The 26,346-nt window shown below is 30.0% G+C and overlaps 1 protein-coding gene across 38 annotated transcripts in view; it reads right to left on the bottom strand.

Moving 5' to 3' along the window:
• The window catches only part of LOC145284419 (TBC1 domain family member 5-like), a 331,181-nt gene that overhangs the window by 164,823 nt on the left and 140,012 nt on the right, over positions 1–26,346 (bottom strand). The window contains exon 1 of one of the 38 annotated variants that reach the window (XM_080133192.1): positions 26,060–26,178. The exons of 36 other annotated variants lie outside the window; for them this stretch is intronic. In XM_080133192.1, the coding sequence (XP_079989318.1) occupies positions 26,060–26,070 (11 nt within the window). In that variant the 5' untranslated portion in view covers positions 26,071–26,178. Of the gene's footprint in view, positions 1–26,059; positions 26,179–26,346 lie in introns of those variants that run through there. One more of the 38 variants, XM_080133183.1, reaches the window with a different exon arrangement.

Below are 26,346 nucleotides of genomic sequence, written 5' to 3' on the forward strand. Positions count from 1 at the left end.
ACTGGAGTAGTAAAATGATTCAATATTTTTCTAGCGACCTTGGTCACAGATTTGATGTACGTGTACCATTTCAGATCAAGAGAAAAAGTCAGACCAAGAAGATTGTCCAAACATGGAGCCTCACCAAGACGAGAGCCATTCATTTCAATTGATACATAAGAACAGATCAATTTTGTTTTGTGTTCTAGTTTCCATTTTTAAATTTATATCCAAAATCAACAATAATCCACTTTAAGTACATTTGATCTGAGATTAATGATCCTCCATTTTGAAGATTATTTCCAGTTGATTGAAAATTGGGTTTAATAAATAATTCTTATCGGTTTAAAATCAATTAAAGCTTATAATTTATAAAAGTCGTATTTCCAAATTATAGAACATTATTTCATAAGGCATGTACACTTGCAATGGAGTGTGTAAATATCTCCACTGGACCATCTGTAAAAAGTTGAATATCGAATGTAGCAGCAACTCCTGGGATTGTAATTCTGTAGAAATTATATTAAATTTTTATTCAATAGAACGTTACTATTAACTCAAACATTTAAACTCATTTTTCAATGTGTGCGTTAATATAGCAATACACATGAAAAAATTGAAATTGCTTAAAAAAATCTTTTTTGAAATCTGACTAAAATTAAGGAAGTTATGACTATTTTCATGCCTCACACGTTTGGATATTTTTCTCTCTTTAAGACCATATGCGTTTCGTTACATTTTTTATACTACTTTTTCAGTAAAAATGTCATACCTTTGTTAAAACACAAGATTTAATGAATTAAATTTACCATATAAGTGTATTTTTGTGCAAGGAATTTGAACATAGCACTGAAAATCTCCATAAATTAATGGTTTCCAAGTAATCTTCAGTAAATGCACATAAATATGTTGCAATACAATAAAAATTCTATGTATCCATTTTAAAAAAAAAAAGTTACAGAACTCAAAGTTGAATTGTAATGCATTTTATGCACAAGAATCTGAAATCTAATACTAGAATTGTTAAAAATGAATATATTGCAAGATTTCTTTGGTATTATTGTAGATTAACACCTGTTAAATTGATTCCATCTGCTTCCTCAAAATATGTGATTCTCCCTTTTTTAGACAATTACATATAGCACACAGAAAAATTTGGCAGAAAAAAAAAATGAATTTAATATAAAAATTAATGTAAAATAATTTTAGATTTAGGGTCATTCTAACGTTTTTCAATGGGAAATAAATCCTGTGAGTTTTTTTTTTTTTAATTTATCCACAATTATGTGTGTTTTAAGAGGGTCTTTGTAGGAGGAGGCTTGCCACTTGGACTTCAGGTTAGCACTACAGCTAGGAGTAAAGTGTGAAACTCTGAAAACTTAGCAGAAAGAAAAAAACAGAAGCAATTATTTCAGTGTGAGGGATTAGTTTTACCTTTAAATTTAATGTAAAATAATCCACCATTTCAAAGCAATTCTAGCGTTTTAGAGCAGTTAATTTATTTTTTTATGAGAGAAAAATAGTGTACGTTTTTTTAGGAGGTGTGGGGTCTTTTTATCTTCTTTTTTTTTAACGATTATGTGTGGTTTTAAGACGGTTTGTATATGAGGAAGCTTGCCACTCAGACTTAGGGTTAGTGATAGAGTTATGGAAGAGTTTTTATTTTGAAGTGAGTGCCATTCATACTTAGGGCTAATGGTAGGGTTAAATGAGATGTTTTTCAGGATGGGACTTTTCATTTAAATTTAAGGCTCAAGGGAGGCACTTTTATGTGGTGAACTTGTCACTCAGACCTAGATTTAGTGGTAGCATAATTTATACAATATATATACACCAACACTTTAAGTTCTCAAAGTACCACCATTTATATACTAACTAGTGACGGAACGATTCCAATATTTTCTCCCAGATTGCGATGCAATTACCAATTCCATACTAAATTACAGATTCCGATTCTTTATGCATCTCTAAATATTTAACTATAGAGTTTTAATAAATAATAATCTACATGATATATTTAAAGAGTTTCAGCAAAGTAATGAGAAAAATGCTAACGGTATGAAATGGCTATTTTGCATCAGATTTTTTACCCCCACCCCCACCCCACCTCGCAATGCTCATTTCTGGACAAAATGGTAGTATTTTAGGGATTTTGAGAGGTCCTTTGGTTTGTAAAATATGACTATTTTAATAAAACTACCTTGAAATCTTGAAATATCCAAAGCGTTTTTACGGTCAGTAGGAAGTACTAGTTAATATTCATTGAATGTTTCATAGTCATTCTTTTAACAATTTGACAATCAAATTTTCTGTTCGTCTTATTTCATAGCAAATATATTATGTAATACAGGAATTGTGTAAGTCCTTTCACTCACGTCTTAAAAATTATTTTAATTTAAAAACTATTCATCTTCCCAAGGTCATCTGCCAATCAACCGGTTTTTTTTCCTGTCGTAACACATTTGAAACTTGTCCAATAAACAAGACAGCGTGACTTCCATACATGTATTGTGTGAATTTTATTATTTACAAGTATTTCAAAAAATATTCAATACATTAGATCAGGAGACTGAAAGGGATTTAAGCAAAGCTTATTTCTTCGAAAAAGTTGGCAGTTCATTCGAATGGGCTTTTCTAATTTCGCGTTTGCAATAACCATTAACAAGGCTCAGGGACAATTTTTACATTTGTGCGACTCTACACCCTGATTGCTTCTCACATGCACAAATATATGTTGCATGTTCTACAGTCAAAAAATCAGACAATCTTTACATCTGCACAGAAAAAGGGGCACCACAAAATATTGTGTATCCACAAATATTGAAAACAAACAAACATACATTTTGTCTTTTGTGTGTTCCATTTAAGCAAACTAAGCCATAGCAATGCCTTTCCGGGTACAGCCAGTACGTGTATGTATATATATGCTGGCTATACCTTTTGTATTCAAAATGGCGTGATGTAAGAAAAATATCTTTTTGCAGCTTCTCTTCCAATTTTTGGATTTTTTTAATCATGTCCAAACGCATTTTATTTCCTTTTGGTGAATTGATTGTTGCTATTTCTTCTGATGAGTTAAGGGCAAAATAGATTCACTGATTGATATAATAATTAAGTGATTGATTTTGAGCTACGAAACAGATACAATAAATAAATTAAAATGAAAAAATTTTTAAAATGCTCGGCAGATCAAGAAAATCAACAGAAAAATAAATAAAAAAGAAAATTCTATCGAATTTAACCAGACTTGCCTCGATAACAACTTGCTGCCAACCTGTGTGTGCGTATACACACACACACACACGGCAATGAAGCTACATGAGGATTCGTCAGATTATTGCATGGAATTCCTATTGTTTCATGTTATATATCTTTTTATTTTATAGAGATCAGGTAAACAAGAAAGTTCTTGCGGTTTTTAACTTTTAAATTCAGATGAACATATCTCAGCTCAAACAAAAATTTATTGATCGAAATAAGCACCATCAGAATAAACACACAGTATTTTTGCACTGGCAAAAGTAATTATGCCAGTAATGTAAAAATTTTGTGTGTTGGTGGCGATGAAGTTACTGAAGGTGTTTTTTATATTATTTAGGTTTTGAAGCATTTCTCATGCAGAAAATTCTCAAGATGCTTTAAAAAGTGGTAGTTGGTAGGTAAAAGGTCTAGAGAGTATGGCGGATAAGGCAGAGTTTCGTAGCCCAATTCGTTCAACTTTTGAAGGATTGGTTTAGCAGTGTGCGGTTGGGCATTGTCTTGGAGAAGAATTGGGCCTTTTCAGTTGACTAATGCTGGGTGTTGTTGTAGAAGTTTCTGATGCATCCATTTGTTGACAGTACTTCTGTGCGTAATGATTTTGCCTGCATTCTAAAAACTGTAAAGGATGACACCGGTTGCAGACCACCAAACAGTCGGCATTAACCTTCTTTTAGTGCAACTTTGGCTTCAGGAAGTGTCATGGAGTTTTGTCGGCATCTAGCCATTGAGTTGAGCATTGCCGGTTGTTGTAAAGAACTAAATTTTTATTGCAAGTTAAAACCCGGTTGAGAAATGGATTGTTCTTGTTGCATAGAAGAAGGAAAGATGACACTTCATAACGGCGTTTCTTTTGGTTGTTGTTCAATTTGTGAGGCATCCATTTTTTGTCTTACCAATCTCTCTGAACTGGTTGAAAATCATTGTATATGTTACGTCTAATTCAGAAGCAAGTTCTCAAACAGTTGTGCGGTGATTGGCTTCGACAAAGGCTCTTAATAGATTGTTGCCAACATCCGATGGCTGATCACTATGCTTATCATCTTCAAGATTATTATCGCCGCCACATAATTTCTTAAACCACCATTCTGCTATGCATTCAGTAGTGGTTCCTGAGCAAAACGCTTCATTGATATGAGCTGTTTCAGTGGCTTTCTGACCTAGTTTGAATTGAAATAAAAATATTGTGTGAATTTGCTTTTTCTCCATCTTATATTCAACATTCTGAAAAAAGATAAAATTGTAATTTAAACAATTGTAACTTAGACGATTGTAATTTAGACGATTGTATATTAATTTATTTTTATTTCGGACTATTAGTCTCATCTTTATTAGTTGTTGTTTTTGATCTTTTTTTATTGGTTTCAACAACAACTAATAAAGATGAGACTAATAGTCCGAAATAAAAATAAAATTAATATATATAATGCTCATCTAAAAAAAATGAATTCCAATTAAGGAATAATATATATATATATATATATATATATATATATATATATATATATAGACGATTGTAATTTAGACAATTGTAATTTAAACGATTGTAATTTAAACAACTGTAATTTAAACAACTGTAATTTAGACGACTGTAATTTAAACGACTGTAATTTAAACGACTGTAATTTAAACGATTATTATTTAAACGATTATAATTTAAATGATTGTAATTTAAACGATTGTAATTTAGACGATTGTAATTTAGACGACTGTAATTTAAACGACTGTAATTTAGACGGCTGTAATTTAAACGACTGTAATTTAGACGCCTGTAATTTAAGCAAAGCGAAAAAATATGCTTTAAAATGATATATAAAGTAAAGGTATTATAATGAAAACTTATTTGAAAATACATCATTTGAAATCGAAATTTAAAATTACGCAATAACCTTCTTGTCAACCTAATATATATGGTACTGGATTTGCCAGTCAGCCAATCAGATTATTAGTTATTCACACACCCATTTAGCGTAGCCAATGCAGGCACGCACCTGTTTCTTTGTTGTTTTAGTGTGAGTTTCTTCTTTTCTTTGTGATCAGTTTTAATTTGAATGTTTATTTACATTTTATGTTATACTAGAATTCTTTTTTATTCATTTGTTTATTAATCATCATTATAATTATCATTTTTGTTAATGTTGTTATTATTAGTAGTAGTTTGTTTTCTGTTATCCTAAGGTAAAGTTAATTTTGTGTATACATACGTTTGATCTTTCACTCCTGCAGTTTAATAAATTTTAGTTCTTTAAAGTTTAGGATAGTTAATTTCTCATTCAAACATAGTCTACATGGGTCGTCTAGGTTTATACAGGTGTTGGCTTGCCATACTATTTTCCAGGTAATCATCAACTTTATTTCAACTCCCAGTAGTTCGCTAATGCTGTTCTTATTTTTACTACATAGCTCTACTTAGGTATCAAGCACTGTCAAAAGTAAATATTGAAAATATTTACTTAAAATTTTATGCATAGAAACATAAAATGATGTCTTGAAACTGAATGCAAAATTGTGTTTACTACAATTAAAACAAAAATAAAAAAAGTGTTATTTCATTTTCGTGACTATTTGATGAAACATCATTAAAGTTATCAGCATTCGGTGAACAGAACTAACCTGAGTGTAGCATAATCCCAATCACTCACATATCTATTGACGTTTAAAATTCTTGTCAAAATGAGCACACATGTACATTCCCTTGTGTTACTTTGTTTTTGTTTTGTTTTTTGTTAGAAAGACTTGCAATAATTATTACTCCCCTCCGCCATCATCATCATCATCATCTAACAAAGGGGAAAAAAGACTTGCAATAAAACGATAACTTCGAAGTGTACGATTATTAAATGGATTATTTGGATTAATCCATAATAAGATTTAGATTTATAAGAATCACTAGCGAGGTACCCGGCGTTGCCCGGATATTTGGAAGTGTAAAAGAAAAAAGTAAGTAGTCAGGCAGGCTTGAACCCGTGATGAGGTGACACAAAGGCGGAAAAGAAAATGAAAGAAAATGTGACATCTTCCTACTACGCCCTGAGGCCATAGGAAGTGAAAAACATTCAAATTTAGCCATGTCAATCAAAAAGTTAACTTGCTAAGTGGATATGCAGGTGCAGAAATAAACGCTGGCTGGAGGCCAGTTCAGCTTTCCACTGTTTCATTTATTTGTTTTCCCACATTGTTGGGGAAACCAAGCTCCCCCCAAAAAGGGGGAGCTCTTAAATGAAAAGCAATTGACTGATACGGAGGGTATTCTCCACATTGATCAAAGCTGATTGCCTTCAAGACGTGCCGACCACGAAGGCCAGCGAGCTGATTTGATTCGATTAAGTTACGCTTTAGTTATACGAAAAAGACAAACAAACACTTGAAACCAGGTTTTTTTTTTTTAAAAACTCGCTCAAAATAAATGTAGAGATGACGACCGTTCGCAAATCAAATTGATATTACAATCTAGCGAGTATATAAAAAGTTAAAAAATATAGTCCCCCCCCTCCCGAGAACCCCCGCGAAAAAAGCCTTTGCTGGACATACAAAAAGCTACACAGAATATTCCGCATTTCATTCTCATTAGAATTCGTCAGGCTTATGAATTCTTACGAGAATGAAACATGAAATATTCTGTGTAGCTTAATTGCCTAATTGCTTATTATTTTCATGACTTACTACCTAGCTCTACCTATGTATTGAGCACTGTTGAAGTACAATACACTTAAACATGATATTTTAATTCATACAGATTGTGTATGTATTATTATAGAATCAATCCTCTATTGATTATTATATATTATGAAGAATAATTTGCCTGGTGGACTAATTCACAAAAAGATTTTTAAAATAATAATGATTAAAATAATGATTAAAATAATAATGATAATGTCGTTCATCAAATTCCGTCTGTGTTTGTTTACAACATCATGTCAGCTGGTATTTGGGCTTGACGATCTTAAAAATAGTCTTTCTACTCTTATAGATAAAAAAAATAATAATTTTTACAGGGGAATATTTTACATTATACCGGCCAAGGTTACACCGGTGTAACGTAAATTATTCCCCTGTAAAAATTCTTTTTATCTATAAAAGACGAAAGACTATTTTTCAGATTGGATTTTTTTGATTTTCGATACTTATCGAATGGATTTCTGTACAATACATATCTAAGAACACTGCCAGAAATATAAATTAGCTTTGTGTGAAATTTGCAAAAGATAGGCTCAGCTATTTCAGAACCTATGAGGAAGGAACTCACACACAAAGTAAGTTTTACATAATTAGATAATAGATTATAATATATTTTAATATATTAGAGTAATCTTAGTTTATTAGGTATTTCCTTATATATAATTACAATAGAAAAATGCGAGCATGAAAAGTAATATGTTTAAACCTAAACATGGAAAAGTAAAGGACTATTTGTTTAAACTGGAAAAGAAAATAAGATATTCTAGTAAAAAATAAATTTATAACTTTAAATATTGCAGCATTAAATTTTTTTTAATTCAATTTAACATTATATAATCAATTGTCTACTGTAATCCATTATTTTTCCAGGCTTCCAATTCACTTGTTCTTTGTTTAATTTCAGTCTTATATTTTTGCCCCATAAACATAACATACACCTATGTAATAACAGTGTACGGCATTTGTCTGCTTCAATAAAAAATCCCCCCAATTATCTCCCTTTCATTTTTTCATTTTGTCTGTTTCACTTGTTACTTCTCTTTTCGTGACAGCAGTGAATTAGTAGCAACACTAGTTGCTGAAGCGACGCGGTTGCTATGGAAATCTTGTTATAAAAAACGTTGCTCACCTTACGTTTTTTTATGATTTTTGAACACCAGTAAATTTATCATAACTATTGTTGTACTGAACGAAAGCTCAGAATGTGATTTACAAACTGTAATAATTGAGTGAACGGTAAAGCTTTAAAGCAGTTCTAAATGACTAAAACTGCCGTGTTTGAATGATATATATTTTAATATATTGGAGTAATATTAGTTTATTGGGCATTTGCTTTCCAATTATGATCTAGCATTGCTAGAAAGATAACGCCCAAAAGTTTCTAGATCACTCCTTTTAATCTACACTCATCATTTATTATTAATAATAATACAATTTGTTATTAATATAACGTTTTGTCTAGACATCCTATTTAATAACTATTTATTTTCATCAGATTTGGATCAGCTCCAAATTATCTTTTACAGATTCAGTTCAGTAAGGTAATTTAGCAATTAAATACATGCTGGCCACAACTGGACGTCTAGATGGAATAATGGAAAGAACGATTTAACTAAAACCGAGATATATATGTATATATTAATCAATAAAATGAATGAAGACGAGGTGAGTTTGCTGCTTGTATTTGAAAAATAAGAAATTGTATGTATATATATATATATATATATATATATATATATATATATATTACAGTTGTATTTTGTGTCTGATGATTAGCCATTTTGGAATATCTTTTAACAAAATAATGCTTGTCTAAATGGTTAAGAAACAATTGTAACACTGCAGAAATACATTTTATGATAAACCTGTTGTAATATATTGCCTTGGTTATTGTGAAATTATTATATCTATACTCCTATAAACTGTTTTTTTTCTTCTTTTTTTGTATTGATATTCATATTAAAAAACCCTTTTTCTGTTTATTTTGTTATATATGGGCCGTGGAATTGCATTCACTAGCAAAAGATCTAGCTAATTTGCATATAATTTTAAACATTCATTTTAATTAATTCCTTATTAGTTTTTTCAGTTTGCTTCTGGGATGATCATCTTTAGTTAACTATTACGTGTAATTATATTCATGCAGATATTCTACATGATTTATACTTGTATAATATTTGTGTAAAAAGGTTAAACACAAATCTCTTTCTATATATAATTATGTATGTGTATATATATTTGTTTCCAAAATGTATGTGTATATATATTTGTTTCCAAAATTTTGCCTATCAAACTCCTGTCAATATTTGGTCTACAGACATGAAACTTAATACATAGGGTATTCAAACCAATGCAAAACTTTATATTTAAGTTTAAGCTAGGTAAAATCGGTGCAAAAGTATGAAAATTAAAAAAATGGAATTTGCCACGTGAAGGTCAAATGACAGCATTACGAATCTGCATGTGTAACGTAATAGTTATTGGTTTATGTTTTAATTTTTAGCCTTGCAGCAAACATGTCTTCATAGCTCAGGCATCAACGTCAAAGGAAAAAGTAAATCGCAAGCTAAACGTTTTTGTTTTGATTCTCGATGGTGGTGCACGAATCATTTCTTTTTTCTAACTTTATAAAGCATTACTATTTATTGGGTTTAATATAACATAATAATAAATACGAAATCTGCATCAATCAAAACATCATATTTAAGCATATTTTATGACCAAACAATGCCGGGCGGCCTGCTAGTATATATATATATATATATATATATATATATGTATGCACATACATATATACACACATACATACATACATACAAACATAAAAGAACAATTTAAAACTAAATTATAATTTATAAGAATTCATTATTCGACAGGATACTCAAAAAAGAAATATTACGATTCTTAATTCACAAAGTTTCAAAGAATACATTCTTTTCATCAGAGGAAAAATATTAGAAAATGAAAATTATAGCAAAGCTATAGATTTGTTGATACTGGCATGAATTGAAACTGCATTATATGAAAACTAGTCATATATGCAAAAGAAGTTGGAGTAAAGGGGAAAAGAAATGAAAAAAGTAAATTACAAATCAAGATGAAAGGATATGCAGTCGGCTTAGGTATTTCCAATGACGAAATTATTATAAGAGTTAATGTTCTCATAAAAAATAGACCAATACCAGCAAATTCATAGATTCACTATAATAATCATTTGCTAATATCTTTCCTCTGATGAAAAGAATGCATTCTTTGAAACTCTACGGATTAAGGAAATCTTAATATTTCTGTTTTTAGTATCCTGTCAAACAATAAATTTTTCTATCTTGGTTGCATTGAGCCTTTTTATTAGGTAGGGATTACTATATAAATATTAATATTTATATTCGCTTTAAGTTTGCAGAAGTTTTTGGCTTGTAAACTTGATTTTTACTTCTTCATATCATTCAAACATAGTAGTGTTTAAATATATGATTAAGTGTTAGTTTTACTCATTTAAAACTGCTTTAAAGCTTCACCACTTACTCATTTTGCAACCAAATTTCAAACAATTTTTACAGTTCACAGGTGACCTCAGTTATATTTTGAAAAAAACATTTAGATTTTCGTTCAGTAAAACAAAAGTTATGATAAAATTACTGGTGTTCAAAAGTTTTCAGAATCTGAAAAGAACAAAGAGGCGTTTTTTTTTTTTTGATTGGCTGTTCGTTACCATAGCAACCAAATCTGTATTGCTACCTCAAATCAGTTGTGAATGGCAGAGATGATGACGTAACAAGATATAAAAAAAAGGAAAGTTCCCCTAGATTTGTGCTAACGTATAAAAATTAACTTAGTCCAGCGTGGCCTACATAAGTCGAAGACCGTTCCACTAAAGTCACATTGTAATGTTAACGTTGTTGATCAAGCATATAAACTTAGTCAAGTGTGACCTATGTAATTAGGTTGTTTCACTATTCTCAAGTTGTAATGTTAACGTTGTTAATCAAGCGTTTTTATCTAGTCGAGCATCGCCTACATAAGTAGAAGGCCATTACACTCATGTCACTTTTCAATGTTAACGTTGTTGATCAAACATATTAACCTAGTCGAGCGTGGCCTATGTAAGTAGAAAATCGTTTCACTACATGAAATTCTCTAAGGAATTTATTATTAATTTGAATTTTTTTTTTTTTTCTAAAGATTTGTTTAAATATAATTTACTTTCTGCCATCTGTTTATTTCTTAATGCAGTATTGAAAATTTATGCTGATGAACGTTATTTTAATATTTATATAACAATTATTAATTTAGAGTACATACACTAGTGTTTCGTACTTACACAATCATCAGTGTAGTGTAACAATTCCTGCCGGTAATATGCATATACATTTTTTTTATTTAATTCTATGTACATATATATTTGTATAATAATTATTAATTTAGACCTACATACATTAGTGTTTCATGCTTAGGCAATCATCAGTGTAGAGTAACAATTCCTATCGGTAATATATATTATGTACATATATATCTATATAATAATTATTAATTTAAACCTTCATACACTGGTGTTTCATGCTTACGCAATCATCAGTATAGTGTAACAATTCCTACCAGTAATATGTATATGTATACGTTTTTTTACTGAATTATATAATATATACGTTTTTTATTTAATTATATGCACATATATATTTATATAATAATTATTAATTTAGACCTATACACACTAGTATTTCATGCTTACGTAATCATCAGTGTAGGTAACAACCCCTGTCAGTAATAAGATGATTTTGAACATAAAAAGAACATTTTATTACAAAGCAAAGCCTGGAAAAATTATGGATTACATAGAAAAATGCAAGCATTAAAAGTAATATGGTTAAGATTAAACTTAGAAAAGTAAAAGAACTAATCTTTAAAACTCAAAAAGAAAAAGACAAGATATTCTAGTCAAAAATATAATAAATCTATAACTTAAAATATTGCAGCATGAAGAATTATTATACAAAATTAAATTTACCATTATATAATCAATTCTTAATGCTGCAATATTTTAAGTTATAAATTTATTATATTTTTTAAAAGAATATCTTGTCTTTTTCTTTTCCAGTTTTAATAACTAGATCTTTTACTTTTCTAAACTTAATCTTAACCACATTACTTTTCATGTTTACATATATAAGAAATTTACTGTTTGAAACACTCGATAACAATTTAAGATTTAACGGTTAGAAAGACTAGACGAGTGTCAAATTGTTTTTAATAAATATTGCTATTTATTAAAAATAAAACTGAAATATTTTTTTCAAATTCTCGGACAGTAAAATATTCATCTACAGGAAATTGGACAGTTGTTCTTGTTTTTCTCCTTTTTATTTTTTTTTTTTAACTCTTATATGCTATGGTGGTGGTAAGTCCTGGCATGACTTTAGATGTTTGAACAGGTAAACATCACTCTTGAAGTCACTCCAAACATCTCAAGTCATGCCAGGACTTACCACCACCATAGCAGAGGAAGAAAAAGAAAGATAAAAAAACAAAAACAAAAGAATTTCCGGAAGATGAATATTTACTATTGGAAAATTCAAAATAAAAAAATAAAATTTATTTTATTTTTAATAAATAGGAATATTTACTAAAAACAATTTCACACTTGTCTTTCATTAAATCTTAAATATATATATATATCTAATATATAAACGGCTATATGTCTGTCTGTCTGTCCTATATCTTCAAATTCTATCTCCTCCGAAAACTAAAAGTCGCAGAGCGGCACTATGGGCATCAAATGATTGGATTTTTATGGGTTAACAATTGTTTTTGAACGAGGTCAAAAATGGGCCAAAATTGAAAAAAAAAATCGTTAAACAGTTTGCACGTTCATCTTAGTTTATTTTTAATCAGTTTATATGCGTGTCACGTTGGCACAACGGTAACGTCACCAGCTTTGAATGCTAGATTCGGTTTCGATTGTAGCTGATAGCACCTAAATAAAGCTGTAAGAAAGATATACAAAATTTTAATTATCCAACAAAAGTACAAATAAACAAGAAAAACCTTATTCTATGGAGTTTCGAAAAATACAATTCTTCTCATTAAAGTAAAGAGGTTTGTAAAATATACAATAAATTTTGCCGGTTAATGCATTAAAGGAAACTACAAATATGAAATTAATCATAGTTGCATCAAAAAAGTTATTTAACAGTTACTGACAGTTTATAGAGATTCAATGGAATTAAGAAAGCAGGAAACGGGAAAAAGGGAGAAAAAAAATATGGTAAAAATCCTATATATATATATATATATATATATATTTTTTCAGCCACTCTAATGAGTCATAGACGACGAAACACGTGTCAGTGGATAATTATATTTTAAAAACAATATATATGCCTCTCCCATATGGGGGTACCAAATTGGTTAAAGGGAAAATTATTCCCAACTCGCATTTAGGTAAAAAAATGCACTTTCGTAAATAATTGAATTTATACAAAACATATCGCAAAAACAAATAACATCTAAGTAAATCACGATATATCCAAACAGTCATGCGAGATGGACGAGCGGTAAGGGGTTAGGCTCTTTACCATGGGGTCCCGATTTCGAATCTTGCTAGATTCAGCCACTCTGATGAGTCGTAGACGGCAAAACATGTGTCAGTGGATAATTATATTTTAAAAACAATATATATGCCGCTCCTCATGTGGTGGGTACCAAATTGGTTAAAGGGAAAATTATTCAGAACTAGCATTTAAGTAAAAAATGCATTTAAGTAAAAAATGCACTTTCGTAAATAATTGAATTTACTCAAAACATATTGCAAAAACAAATAACATATATATATATATATATATATATATATATATTTTTTTTCTCATAACATATATATATATATATATATATATATACCTGTACCAGTATCCATACATACATAAAAACACACCACACACACTCACAGATACATATCTATGTACCTATACATATTTACATTTACGTTCTCATGCTTCCTATAAATACATATATATATCCACATACCTATTGTCATCACACCGATATGCATATATATATATACTCAAAACATATTGCAAGAACAAATAACATATATATATATATATATATATATATGTTATTTGTTCTTGCAATATGTTTTGAGTATATATATATATGCATATCGGTGTGATGACAATAGGTATGTGGATATATATATATGTATTTATAGGAAGCATGAGAACGTAAATGTAAATATGTATAGGTACATAGATATGTATCTGTGAGTGTGTGTGGTGTGTTTTTATGTATGTATGGATACTGGTACAGGTATATATATACATATATGTTATGAGAAAAATAGAAAAAACCGAATGAAATTATTAAAAATCAACGTTTCGTCCTTATTTCAGAGGACATCTTCAGGATAATTGAAATAAAAAATAAAAATGTAAGAAAAGAAAAAGTCATAGATCGTGCGAAAAAGACAGTTCTTGAATCCTACCCATGATTTAATAAATCCGTAAAAAAACTTATCGGAAATGATAAAAAATGGATAAATAACATAGAATACCACCCCACTATTCCTATATTATACGGCCTCCCAAAAATACATAAAGAGAACGTCCCTATGAGACCTATAGTATCTAACATTGGAAGCGTCACCCATAAATTAGCACGAGCTATTGCCCAAATTTTAACTCCACTAATGGGCACCATCAGCACTTCACATATCAAAAACTCTGGTGACCTCCTAAATAGAATAAAAAATATGGACATACAAAATAAAACCATGCATAGTTTAGACATAATTTCCCTGTACACCAATATTCCAATCAAAAAATACCTTAATCTACTCCACAAGCACTTAATCAAAATTAAAGCCGACCTACCTTTTTCCTCAGATACACTAATACAAATCATAAAACTCATCACTGATAGAACCTACTTTCAGTTTAATAACTCTTACTATAGACAGAAATTTGGACTCCCTATGGGTAACCCCCTTAGTGGTGTACTAGCCTGCCTATTCTTAGAATTCTTAGAAACCAACTCTTTTAAACACAGACTTTCTAAAAACTCCACATATTTTAGATATATAGATGACATTCTTATTTTTCTCCCTAAAAACACACAAATAGAACAAATTAGAAATAAATTAAATTCAGTGGAACCATCTATAAAATTTACGCATGAATCCGAACAAGACCACTCCCTAGCTTTTCTAGACATACTCCTCATCAGATCAGAAACCGATCTGAGTTTCAAAGTACATAGAAAGACCACACACAAAAACGACTATATTCATTACTACTCGCACCACAATGATAAAATAAAGACGGGCATGATTATTGGTTTTTTCTTGCGTGCCTTTAGAATATGCAGTACCCAATATCTTAATGATGAATTTCAATATATTACGAATGTTTTAAGAAAACTACAGTATCCATCCTATTTCATTTCTTACGCAAAGAAAAAAGCTACGAAAATACACTATAACATAAACACACAGAAAAATAAAACAAATACTTCACTATTAAACAGAAATCTTTTCATTCCCACCCACACCAAAAATACAAAAATCTACGACACTCTTAATAGACTTGGTTTTCACTTGATACAAACAACTTCCTCAACCATAAAACAGACATTAAAAACTACCAAGCACTCTCCCAAAACCCTCACATTCAATGCTGGTATATATTCCATCCCATGTAACAACTGTCAACAAGCGTACATAGGTGAAACACAGCGAAAATTGAAATTAAGACTTAACGAGCACAGAAGAGATATAAGGAATGGTAACGCCCTAAATGCACCCTTTTGCCATTGTGCAGAACACGATCACTCATTTAATTTAGATCAAGCGAAAATTATTAAATACGTAATAGATAGAGCTAAAAGAAGACTTTTAGAATCAGCACTAATATTGAATACTAATACTATTACGCAAAGAAAAGGCTTCTACCATTTAACCCCTAGCATAGGGAAAATAATAATCAAAGAACAAAATATCAAAACAGATCCTGGCTAAACCGTTTTTCCTGAAATATTTCAACAAAATGAATAAGTTTACAGAAGAAAAAAAAAAAAAAAATGTACATATTTATTTTAACGCATTTTTAAAAGTGTATATATAGACATCGAACAACACAACCTTCCCATACGCACACGTTTGTCCTTCCCGACATGGGTAGGATTCAAGAACTGTCTTTTTCGCACGATCTATGACTTTTTCTTTTCTTACATTTTTATTTTTTTATTTCAATTATCCTGAAGATGTCCTCTGAAATAAGGACGAAACATTGATTTTTAATAATTTCATTCGGTTTTTTCTATTTTTCTCATAACATAACGTCAACCACCGCTGGTATTTTTTCATTCCTTATATATATATATATATATATATATATATATATATATATATATATAGGCATGTGGATGTAGGTATGTATCTGATTTGAGAAACGTAGATATGGATCGTCTACCACAATTGAATCTCAGATCTATTGTATGCATGTCTACTAACCAGATATTATAACAGAATATAAAGATGAGACATGGTAGACAGAATGGTAAACGGCAATCATATTAATGATATGCTCTGGTTCAATAGCAGGTTTTACAGCACCCTCCCATGGCTGGAAAGATAATCCTACTTGAATAAAGTTTTGCCCTCTTTTAAATAAATTAGCATGAAATTTCTTTCTTACTATAAATGGAAATGATATCATTTAATTGTGCCCCTTTAACGTATGTAATCCCCAACAAACCCAATTAGCAACAAAATCACACCTCTTCACTGCTGAGGTCCCTAAACAGCAGAATAGTTTTTTCCCCTTGAACAGCTAGATTTTGCAATTCCCTTTCTACTATCTGCTTTCCTGACTGTACTGATATGCAGACGTTTAAATGTAATGTAAGCCAACATCTTGTTAATCTTTCTTAGGCATAGTCCCAAATAGTGACCCCTTACGTCCAAGTGGCAATATGCTTTGTTATTGGTGAATGTGAGTAAAAAAATTGTTCCATAACCACACACACACACACACATATATATATATATATATATATATATATATTTAGTAATGTGATTGATAATTTAAAATTCAAATTAGAATTAAAAATTAAAAATCTGTTTCATAAAGAACAACAACAAAGTCAATAATGTGTACGATCGTTTCGGAAACGATGTTTTTATTGTGATAGACATTAAGCCACGGACAATAATTTATAAAATTATAAATCTGAATTTGGTTTAAATATAAGGTTATAATAATGTTTTTAATAAAAGTTAAGAATTTTATATATATATATATATATATATATATATATATATATATTTACCTTTTAATTGTTCGCCTTTTGAAAACCGTAATTATCGTCAAAGCATTCATTTGGATGTTGATTGTAGCTTATAAATGTACGAAATGTTGAATTTTCAAAAAGAACACCAATGGAACATTTTTTAGCGGTTAGAATATGGTAGTAAACGCATAATTTAAAATTAAGCAAATATTTTTAAAAAAAAAGGAGATAATCTTATTTTTCTAATTAAATAATCAAAGGGAGATAATTAGTGTTTATTCTATTTACATTATGATATATTATATTTGGAACTTATTGAATTTAGTATTTTTAATACTTTATTTATTTATTGAAATTAATAAATATAGTATAGGTTAAGCTTAAATATATATTTAAATAATATACAATAATGGTAAATATATCAGATAAACTAATATTAATAATAATATTGATGATCAAAATTTTATTAATAATGGTATCACATTAAACTTAAATTTCAAGATTGAATATTAATAAGTAACATTTTTAATGACTTATGGTGGTTTATATTAGTTAAATTTAATCCAACGTTTATGACTGCATGAGGATATAAGCTCCTCTCTTGAATTTAGGAGGGTGGTTCTATTTTTGATATCATCATATTTTAAAATCTTTAGGGTCTCCTGTGTACAAAGTGCACAGAATCTATCTCCTGGTATATATCGTTTATATGATCCTATTATTCGCCATTTCAAATTGAAGGAAATATTCTTATCTTTGAGTCGCCAAATATGTTTCGATAGAGTGGTTTGGTTCAACAGGGAGTGGTTTTTAAAAGAATGCTTATGGGTTGAAATCCTATGCGGAACCAAAGTAGATTGTGTCTTGTTTAATATATTTATTTTCAGGTAGATTGGAGGGGGGGCACTGGTATGTGATGGGTTGGTCTGTATTTGATTGGTAGATTGGTTAAAGTTGGTGTAGTTACTTAATCGGGTGGTCGAGTTATGGTTGCTGTTAACCTCATTTAAATTTGGGGTTTGTGATACCGTGCAGGTATAAAATACATTTTTTATTTGCATGAACCTTGTAGGGGGCATCTATTTCTTCTTCTACAGTTACAGCCTGCTACATTTTCTGTATTTGTATATTATTAATTTTTTTATTGTTAGAACTAATTATTTTTTGATGAAGGTTTGGCATAGTTGAGTAAGACACTTTGATTGTGTTCTTATTAAAGATCTTATTGTATCTAGGAGGGGCTTTAAAGTTTTTTTTCTAATATTTAAAAAAAATTCTCTGGCTTTGTTTGTCTCAAGATTTTTGGAATATGGAGGGTTGAACTATAGGGTCTCCCTATGTCTGTTTTTACTCTTACGGACTTTGGTTTGCTGATTATTTGTGTTTGTATCTAATACTTGCGGTTTCATTTTGCTTTGTCTTGCTTTTTGATCATTTTTTGTAACTCGCATACAGGATGACATGGCCATATTATAGGTTATTATGCTCTTAATAGGTTTATTTTCAATGCAGTTTTTGTTTCTATCATTTTTATTTAGGAATTTGATTTGTGATTTGTATCCAGAGTTTTTAAGGGCTTCATTGTAATATTTTTCACTTTTGTTGAATATAGATTTGTTAGAAGATAGCCTAGAAATTCTTAAAGAGACATTTGGAACTATTGATTTCAATATTGATCTAGGGTGGTTTGATTCGTTATGGACATATAGTACAGATTGGTTAGGTTTATGATAGGGTTCAAAGGTAGAGTTTTCAAGATTTAAGGTTATGTCTAAGAAATTAACCATTTTTTTTTTTTTATTAGGGTCGATTTTAATAGCAAGTCCATAATTTTTAAATAATTTATGTAGGGATTTAATTGCTTTTTCGTAATTTTTATTTGTGGAGTTTGTTACGAAACGTGCATCATCTCTATATAGTCCTCCTTCAAGTTTGAACTGTTCATGGAGTATAGAATAAATTTCATTTAAAAGGAAAAGGCCGACCAAATCAGTGACCTCAGCTGAGTCCGTCGAGCCCATTAAAACGTTGAAATGGTCAGGGGTATTTTTTCTGGTCCAATACTTGTTATTAAAGATTTTCTAGCTACGAGTATTACTTTAATTTCGTCCTGCGTTATATTAGTTAGTTTTCATGCCATTAATAGAGATTTATTTAGTAGAATCGGCGTTATTGATTGGTAATAGGATTCAATATCAAAAAGAAATTTACAATTATTTTTATTTTGAAGGTTAGAAAACCAGTCGATTACCTAGGTGGAGGATTGCCATAGTGGATATTTTATTGAAGATTGAATTTTGGGGATAATTCTATCTAATATGTTTTTACTAACTAATAAATATATATATATATATATATATATAAATATATATAACCAAGTAAGCTCTGTGACTTACTTGTGGTTTCATTAAATACTTTTACATGCAAAATCCGATCCCGCATTTTGCTAATTCCTCCCCTCTGATGAGAAGGAGAGTATTTCTTCGAAACTCCGCGGATTAAGGACTATCCACTTATCTTATGCTTCCTTTTTAAAATTAAATATGTTTTTAACTCTTTTTCAAGATGTCTTTTAACATGTTTTATTAATCATTTGTTCATATTATAAGCTCTATTTCCCTTTCAGTTTTATTGAGCTTTTACATCTGGTTGAGATTACTTTACTTGTAAATATTAACTCTTTAATATTTATAATATATTTTAAGTTTACCATTTTGATTACCTTGGTAAACTTATTGTAATTTTATTTCTCTCTCTCTCTCTATATATATATATATATATATATATATATATATATATATATATATATATATATATATATATATATATATATATATAGAGAGAGAGAGAGAGAGAGAGAGAGAGAGAGAGAGAAATAAAAACGAACAAACCAATTTATGTGTTCATCAACGTTTCATCTCAAAATAAAGACGAAACGTTGATGAACACATAACTCAGTTTGTTCCTTTTTATATAATAGCAGAGAGCCCTGACGCTGCCCGGCATTGAATGACGATCAACGAATGCTCTATACTACCAATACTTTTATTGTCATTGAAATCAATGAAATCACCCATCTGTCCATCAAATCAATTGATTGCCTGCTCTATTTGGGATACCATTGCAGTGCACCAGAACGAACCTCACATATCTCTTTGGAGTGACTTAGTTTACAATATATTGCAGAGAATTTACTGCTGATTTTATAAAATCATTTTATAAAATAACTTGAATTAAAGTTTAACATGCAAAAGTTAGATATTATGGTTCAATTGTGCCCTTGATTTCGAATGCACCTCTATCTTATCAAAGAACCTACTGTTGATTTATACGCAGAGCTCTTCTGCTTAAAACTTTTCAAATACACTTATAATGTTAGTCTGTATAATAGTGTTAACTTAGATCAAAATCAGACTGTTGTTTCTTTAATGGAATTTTTTTCAGTTATTAATTTTCAATAGTTTTCAGATGAATTTCGACACAAACCTATATAAGAACACTCACATGAACAGGCATATGAAGTACATTTGTGTTAAAAATAAAAAAAATAATAAAAATCGGCCCAGCGGTTTTGGAGTTCATAAAAAATAAACTCTCCTACACAAGTGCTATCTTCTATAACATAAGTCTCAGCCGTTTCTGTGCGTTTGTATGTCCACATTGAAGTGGCATGAACTTCACAGTACTGTTAGAAAGAGCGATCTCTTAGACACATAATATCGAAAAATTTGAAAAATTCGCCAATTATTTCATGTAGAAATATTGTTTTGTTTGAAGAGGAGGTCAAATAAAACCTTAGTTTCCACGCTGTTTGTTATTCACACATGTGCGAATGGTCAGTTTGATTCGTTTCATTTTAAAAAGCCAAATTTGCAATGTCATAACATCTGTGCCGTCATGGTCTGATCAATGTGTTCGCTTACGAACTTAAGTTTTGCAAATTCTTTTAAAATTCTCAACTTTCTTACGCACGTCCACCATGAGGCATTTTTTTTTTTTTTTTGATAACACGATAAGATGGCACCCAAGTCCAGTTCTTTTTTAAATTTTATTTACCAGTTTTTTTACAACAGGGCAACGCCCCCTCCCCTGCTAGTTTATATATAAGTAGAGATAGATATATATAATTGATTTTTTAGGAGGTACAGCTGGTGTCCTACCACCATCGATTACTTTCTGTAACGAGAGAGATAATTATCAAACGGTATGGTAGATAGATAAAAATATTGAATTTCTTTTAATTATTTTATCGTGAGATTTAACTAAATTTACTAACATTTTACAATTTAATAATGATCAAAACTTTGTATGAAACTTCAAATCCAAATAATTTAAATGGGTCATAAAGCCCGGCACATTAGGCATCAGTAGCATTGTACTAAATATTGAACCCCACCCCTACCCCACCGCACCCAAAAAACACACTCTTAGCAACATCAAGACGGTGAGTAAGTTTATCATTATTTAGTTAAGCTACAGCCTACAGCCAGCCTACTATCTGTAGAGTTGAAATAAATTTATAATGAGATATGGCCAACTAATTTTTGTCTGTTTTTTTTCTTTTAACTTTATAAAATATATACATTAGAATAATACCGCAGTTACTAGGAATATAGAAGAGGGAATGTTTCTGTATTATAGTAGTGGAGGTTTGTTTCTATAGAGTAGAGAGGTTGGCTGATAGAAACATGAATAATATTATGTGTGCGTGTGTTTATGTATAAAGAACTGCTAAAAGCCTTTTGAATATTATATATATGTGTGTGTGTGTGTGTGTGTGTGTGTGTGTGTGTGTGTGCGCGTTTAAATCTCTGAAATACTTTTTCATGGTAAACAACTGATGATCCCTGCACTAATATTAGGCATGGTATAATACATGGAAGCAAACTAATGCAATGATTGTAAACGATAAACTGACAAGTAAAGGGGTTTCCCAATAAAAGACATGGGATTAAAAATTGTTTAATTTAAAAGTTAAAAACTTTAAGGACTACAATATATATATATATATATATATATATATATATATATATATACTAGCATTTCAGCCCGGCGTTGCCCGGGTGTTTGGATGTGTATGTTGAGCAAAAAAAAAAGTGGTAGTGGAAAAGCAGGCTCAAACCCATACCGCCAAACCTGAAGTGACTTATCCTTAAATTAAGGCAAGACAATCGAAAGGAGAGGATATCTTTCAAAAATTTCGGCGAAAAAAGCGACCCCCCCCCTCTGTAGAAAAGTGCCTAGTTGGAGGTGAAGATAATGTTTTTAGCCAATTTTTTTATATTTGTCATATGAAAGGTCGAACTTTAATACGATACTGATCTTGTAAAAATCCGTTGCCTCTGTCAAAAATTTTAGGCAGACATGCAAACATACATACATACATTGATATATTGGTAACTAAAAATGTTTGACCCAAACCGATGAGAGACTTGCCCTATCTCTGAATACCCTTTATGTAAAATTTCAAATGTTTAGACCAGAAATTCTCTGAGCAATTTGGTAGAGACCGCAGAGGTCAAATCTTTTAAAACTTTGACCCCTTTAAATTTATTGTTTTGGGGCTCAAATCAAGTTATTAAATTAGATCCATGTCCAAGGAACCTATATCTAAAATTTCAAGTGTTTACGCCCCAAATTGTCGGAGGCTTTTGGTAGAGTTCTCAAAAGTCAAATCGTTGAACTTTGACCCCTTAACAGCCAAATTTCTGGCCGAAAACGGATCACAAAGATTTTCCCAAATCTCAGTACCCTGTATATCACATTTCGAGTCTGTAGACTAAAAATTGACAAAGTTATTGCGTAGGGAAATGTACACAGACAGACAGACACGTTCACTTTTATATATATATATATATATATATATATATATGCTTGTTGGACACTTAAAAGGTAGACAGGAAGTAGGAAGAGATAAAAGCCAACTGATGACAGAAGTAGAAAGATAAAGTGAAAAGACAAAGAGAATAGACAATAGAGAAATAATCAGGAAAAAATGAATTGTATGTATACTAGCCGGACTATGTGTCCCAGGTAGGGTTTATATTTATACACTCGATGGGTTGTATAGTAATTGTTACACCAAATAATTCAAAGCAACTAAAAACATTGTAATGGTGAAAACTCATTGAAAAAAACTTTACACAATTCAAGTTATGGTTTAGAGAAAAAAATTTTTGTTTTTTTTAGATTGTCTTAAAAAAAAACTCATAATTTATTTCAATGTTGTGAAGCAACAGATCTTTATATAATTTGAATATTGTTTAAAAATTCAAAGATCAGATATAAAAAAAAAAAAAAATTCTAGGATTTCATGTTACTCCGAAAAGCCCTTAATAAGAAAAATAGATAATTCCTGTCCCCTCCCTTACGATAATCAGTACAAGCAGAAAATCATTCCGAAATAATTTTAAGTCCCAATATAATCGGAAAGACACTATGTGACAGCATTGATATAAATGATGAGGACATCATTTTATGTGAAAGGAGTTGGAATTTTTTGTTCATATAATTTTTTGGTATATTTATTACTTTTTAGATATGCTGCAGAGAAAATATTTTCTTCAATGTGAAAGCATTCTTTTTCTCATGGCAGAATATATACCAAAACGTTATATAAAAACTTTCTCACAAAGATTTTCTCATCATTATGTATTTTATATATATATATAATTATCCACGGAAACGTGTTTCATTGTTATACAACTCATTAGTGTGGTTGAACCTAATATTTCGAACTTTGATAGGTTCAGCCAACACGTATCCACGGATAATTATATATATATATATATATATATATATATATATATATGTATATATATATATATATACACACACACATATATAAAATTATATTTTATAAAGAAAAGATAGTGATATAATAATCAAAGTTACATGAGAACTATTACTTTATCATGTCAATAAGGATGAAGGTGATTAGAATAAGTGAAAAGGGAAATGAAGAGAAAACCTCTTTAGGCCATGTAATCCCCTCCATCCTTATTGACATAATAAAGTTCTAGTGTAACTTTAATTATCTCCGGTCCTGGATATGACCTCAAACTATATCCAGTGGTGAGGCCCCAGCTTGCGGGCTTTGGGGAGTGTAGAGCCACCTTTTAATTGCCATTGCTCCCAGGTCCACTCTAATCCGGAGTGGTAGTACCTGTTAGGGTCCCATCTATGGGTTAAATAGAAACTGACTTGAAAACAACAAATATATTCTATTAAAAAGTATTTCTTCAAAATCTTTGGATTCAGCATTAAATAACCTGAAAAGGGTTGATATTCCATAAAACAAAAACAACCAACCAAATAATTATCTCCCTATCTTTATTATAAATTGCTCATCTTAATCGGGTAGAGCTTCATCTATCCAGATAGATTAGCTCTTTCTCTCCCCCAAAATCTATTTTTTCATGTTAACTTTATTTCTATAATTATCTATTTGCCTGTCTGGTACCAAAGGCTTTTATGAATTTTTAATCCCATGGCATTTATATGCTAATTAACATGTCGCAGAATAGATCTTTAATCTTATTATTAAATTTATTATATTATTTATATTTCATTTTATTTTATATTAGTATGAATAGTAACTGTATTTTATCTACATTGTGTTATTGGGGAAGTGGTATTTTCCACTGAAGAGCCATGTATTTTATAGCTGTCCTGTTTTTAAATCTCCGAAACAGCTACATGGTAGGCAGCTGATGATTCCCGTTTTCTATTTAACAATTTTAGTTAAGGTTTTCTTTTTTTCATTCTTATATAGTTGAATTCTTTTTTATAATTGTAGACTTTTTAGAAGTCGACATGCAAGTGCTAAGTCTATTTAACAATTTTAGTCAAGTTTTTTTTTTTTTCATCCGTAATTGATTTCTTTTTTGTAATTGTAGACATGTTACCAGTCGGATTATGCAAGTGTGCGATAGGTTAAATTAATTTTGTTTTTTTTTTGTTCGGGAATTTAAATTGTATTCTTTATTTTTATATATTCTTTTTAATCAGAGCTTCTTTAAAGTATATGCATGCACACGCATACATATAACCATATATTATGTACATGCATATGAACACAGACATACACACATACACATGTGTGACTCGGGTTCAATGGAAATCTGAGGCGACAATGATAAAAAAGGGAGATAAGAGTGGGAAGAGAAAAAAATTCTTTTAACAAAGAACCTAAAAGCGAGAATGCAACAGTTACTACGTAGCAATCATTTAAATGAGAATATTACAAATATTTTTTTTTAATTCACAATAAGAATAAAAAATTACATTACAATAAAAAATATTATCTGAACGACATTTTCATTGAGAGTAATGTTATTAATTAAAAAATAAGTTGATACAATACTTAAAGTTACAACTCACCCTACAGGTCCTAACATTACACTAGGTTCCATGCCTCTAAAAGACAACAGTGAGATGTTTTTTGTTGGGGGGGGGGGGTAATTATTTCAACATAATAATTCTGAACATTATCACTTGAAATGTGTAGCATCTTGAATTTTTATACTGAAATAATTAAATGAAAATAATTTGAACAAGAACTGAATTACAACAGAAGCAACATCTGACCATTGTCTCTTACGGGGAATGAAATAGTGCCAGCTCTCGTAACTTAAGTATATATATGTGCGTTTCTTTAAAACAAATACACATTTATAATGCTATTTTAAAATTGCAATGGTTTATTAAGCTCAATGAAAATGGATTTGCACTTTCAGAGCAAAGTTATATATATATAAAAATAATGAGGGCAAATAAGATAAAAGGATGATTAAGAAATTAAGTCTAATAGTACATTTATAATTTTATATATAATAAATCATAATTTAGTTAATAAGCTTACCTTTGAAACATATCCGTAATGTTAGTCGTAAGAAAAAACAAAATATCCCTTGTATATATTAGTTTTGTACCTGTGTGGGTGGGTGTATGTATATTATAGGTATATATATATATATATATATATATCTCCAGAGATGTCACCGTGAGGGTTGGGATACCAGACACCAATTACAAACTGTTTGAATTAAATCTGAACTGCCGTCATCAAATAAACGATGCAAGACATTATCTGTTTCTTGTATAAACAACGACAATTCAGATGCACAGTATTGGTGATGCACATGTCAG

This window comes from Euprymna scolopes, chromosome 9 (assembly GCF_053919585.1).
Source record: "Euprymna scolopes isolate OS-2025 chromosome 9, ASM5391958v1, whole genome shotgun sequence".
Taxonomy (NCBI): domain Eukaryota; kingdom Metazoa; phylum Mollusca; class Cephalopoda; order Sepiida; family Sepiolidae; genus Euprymna; species Euprymna scolopes.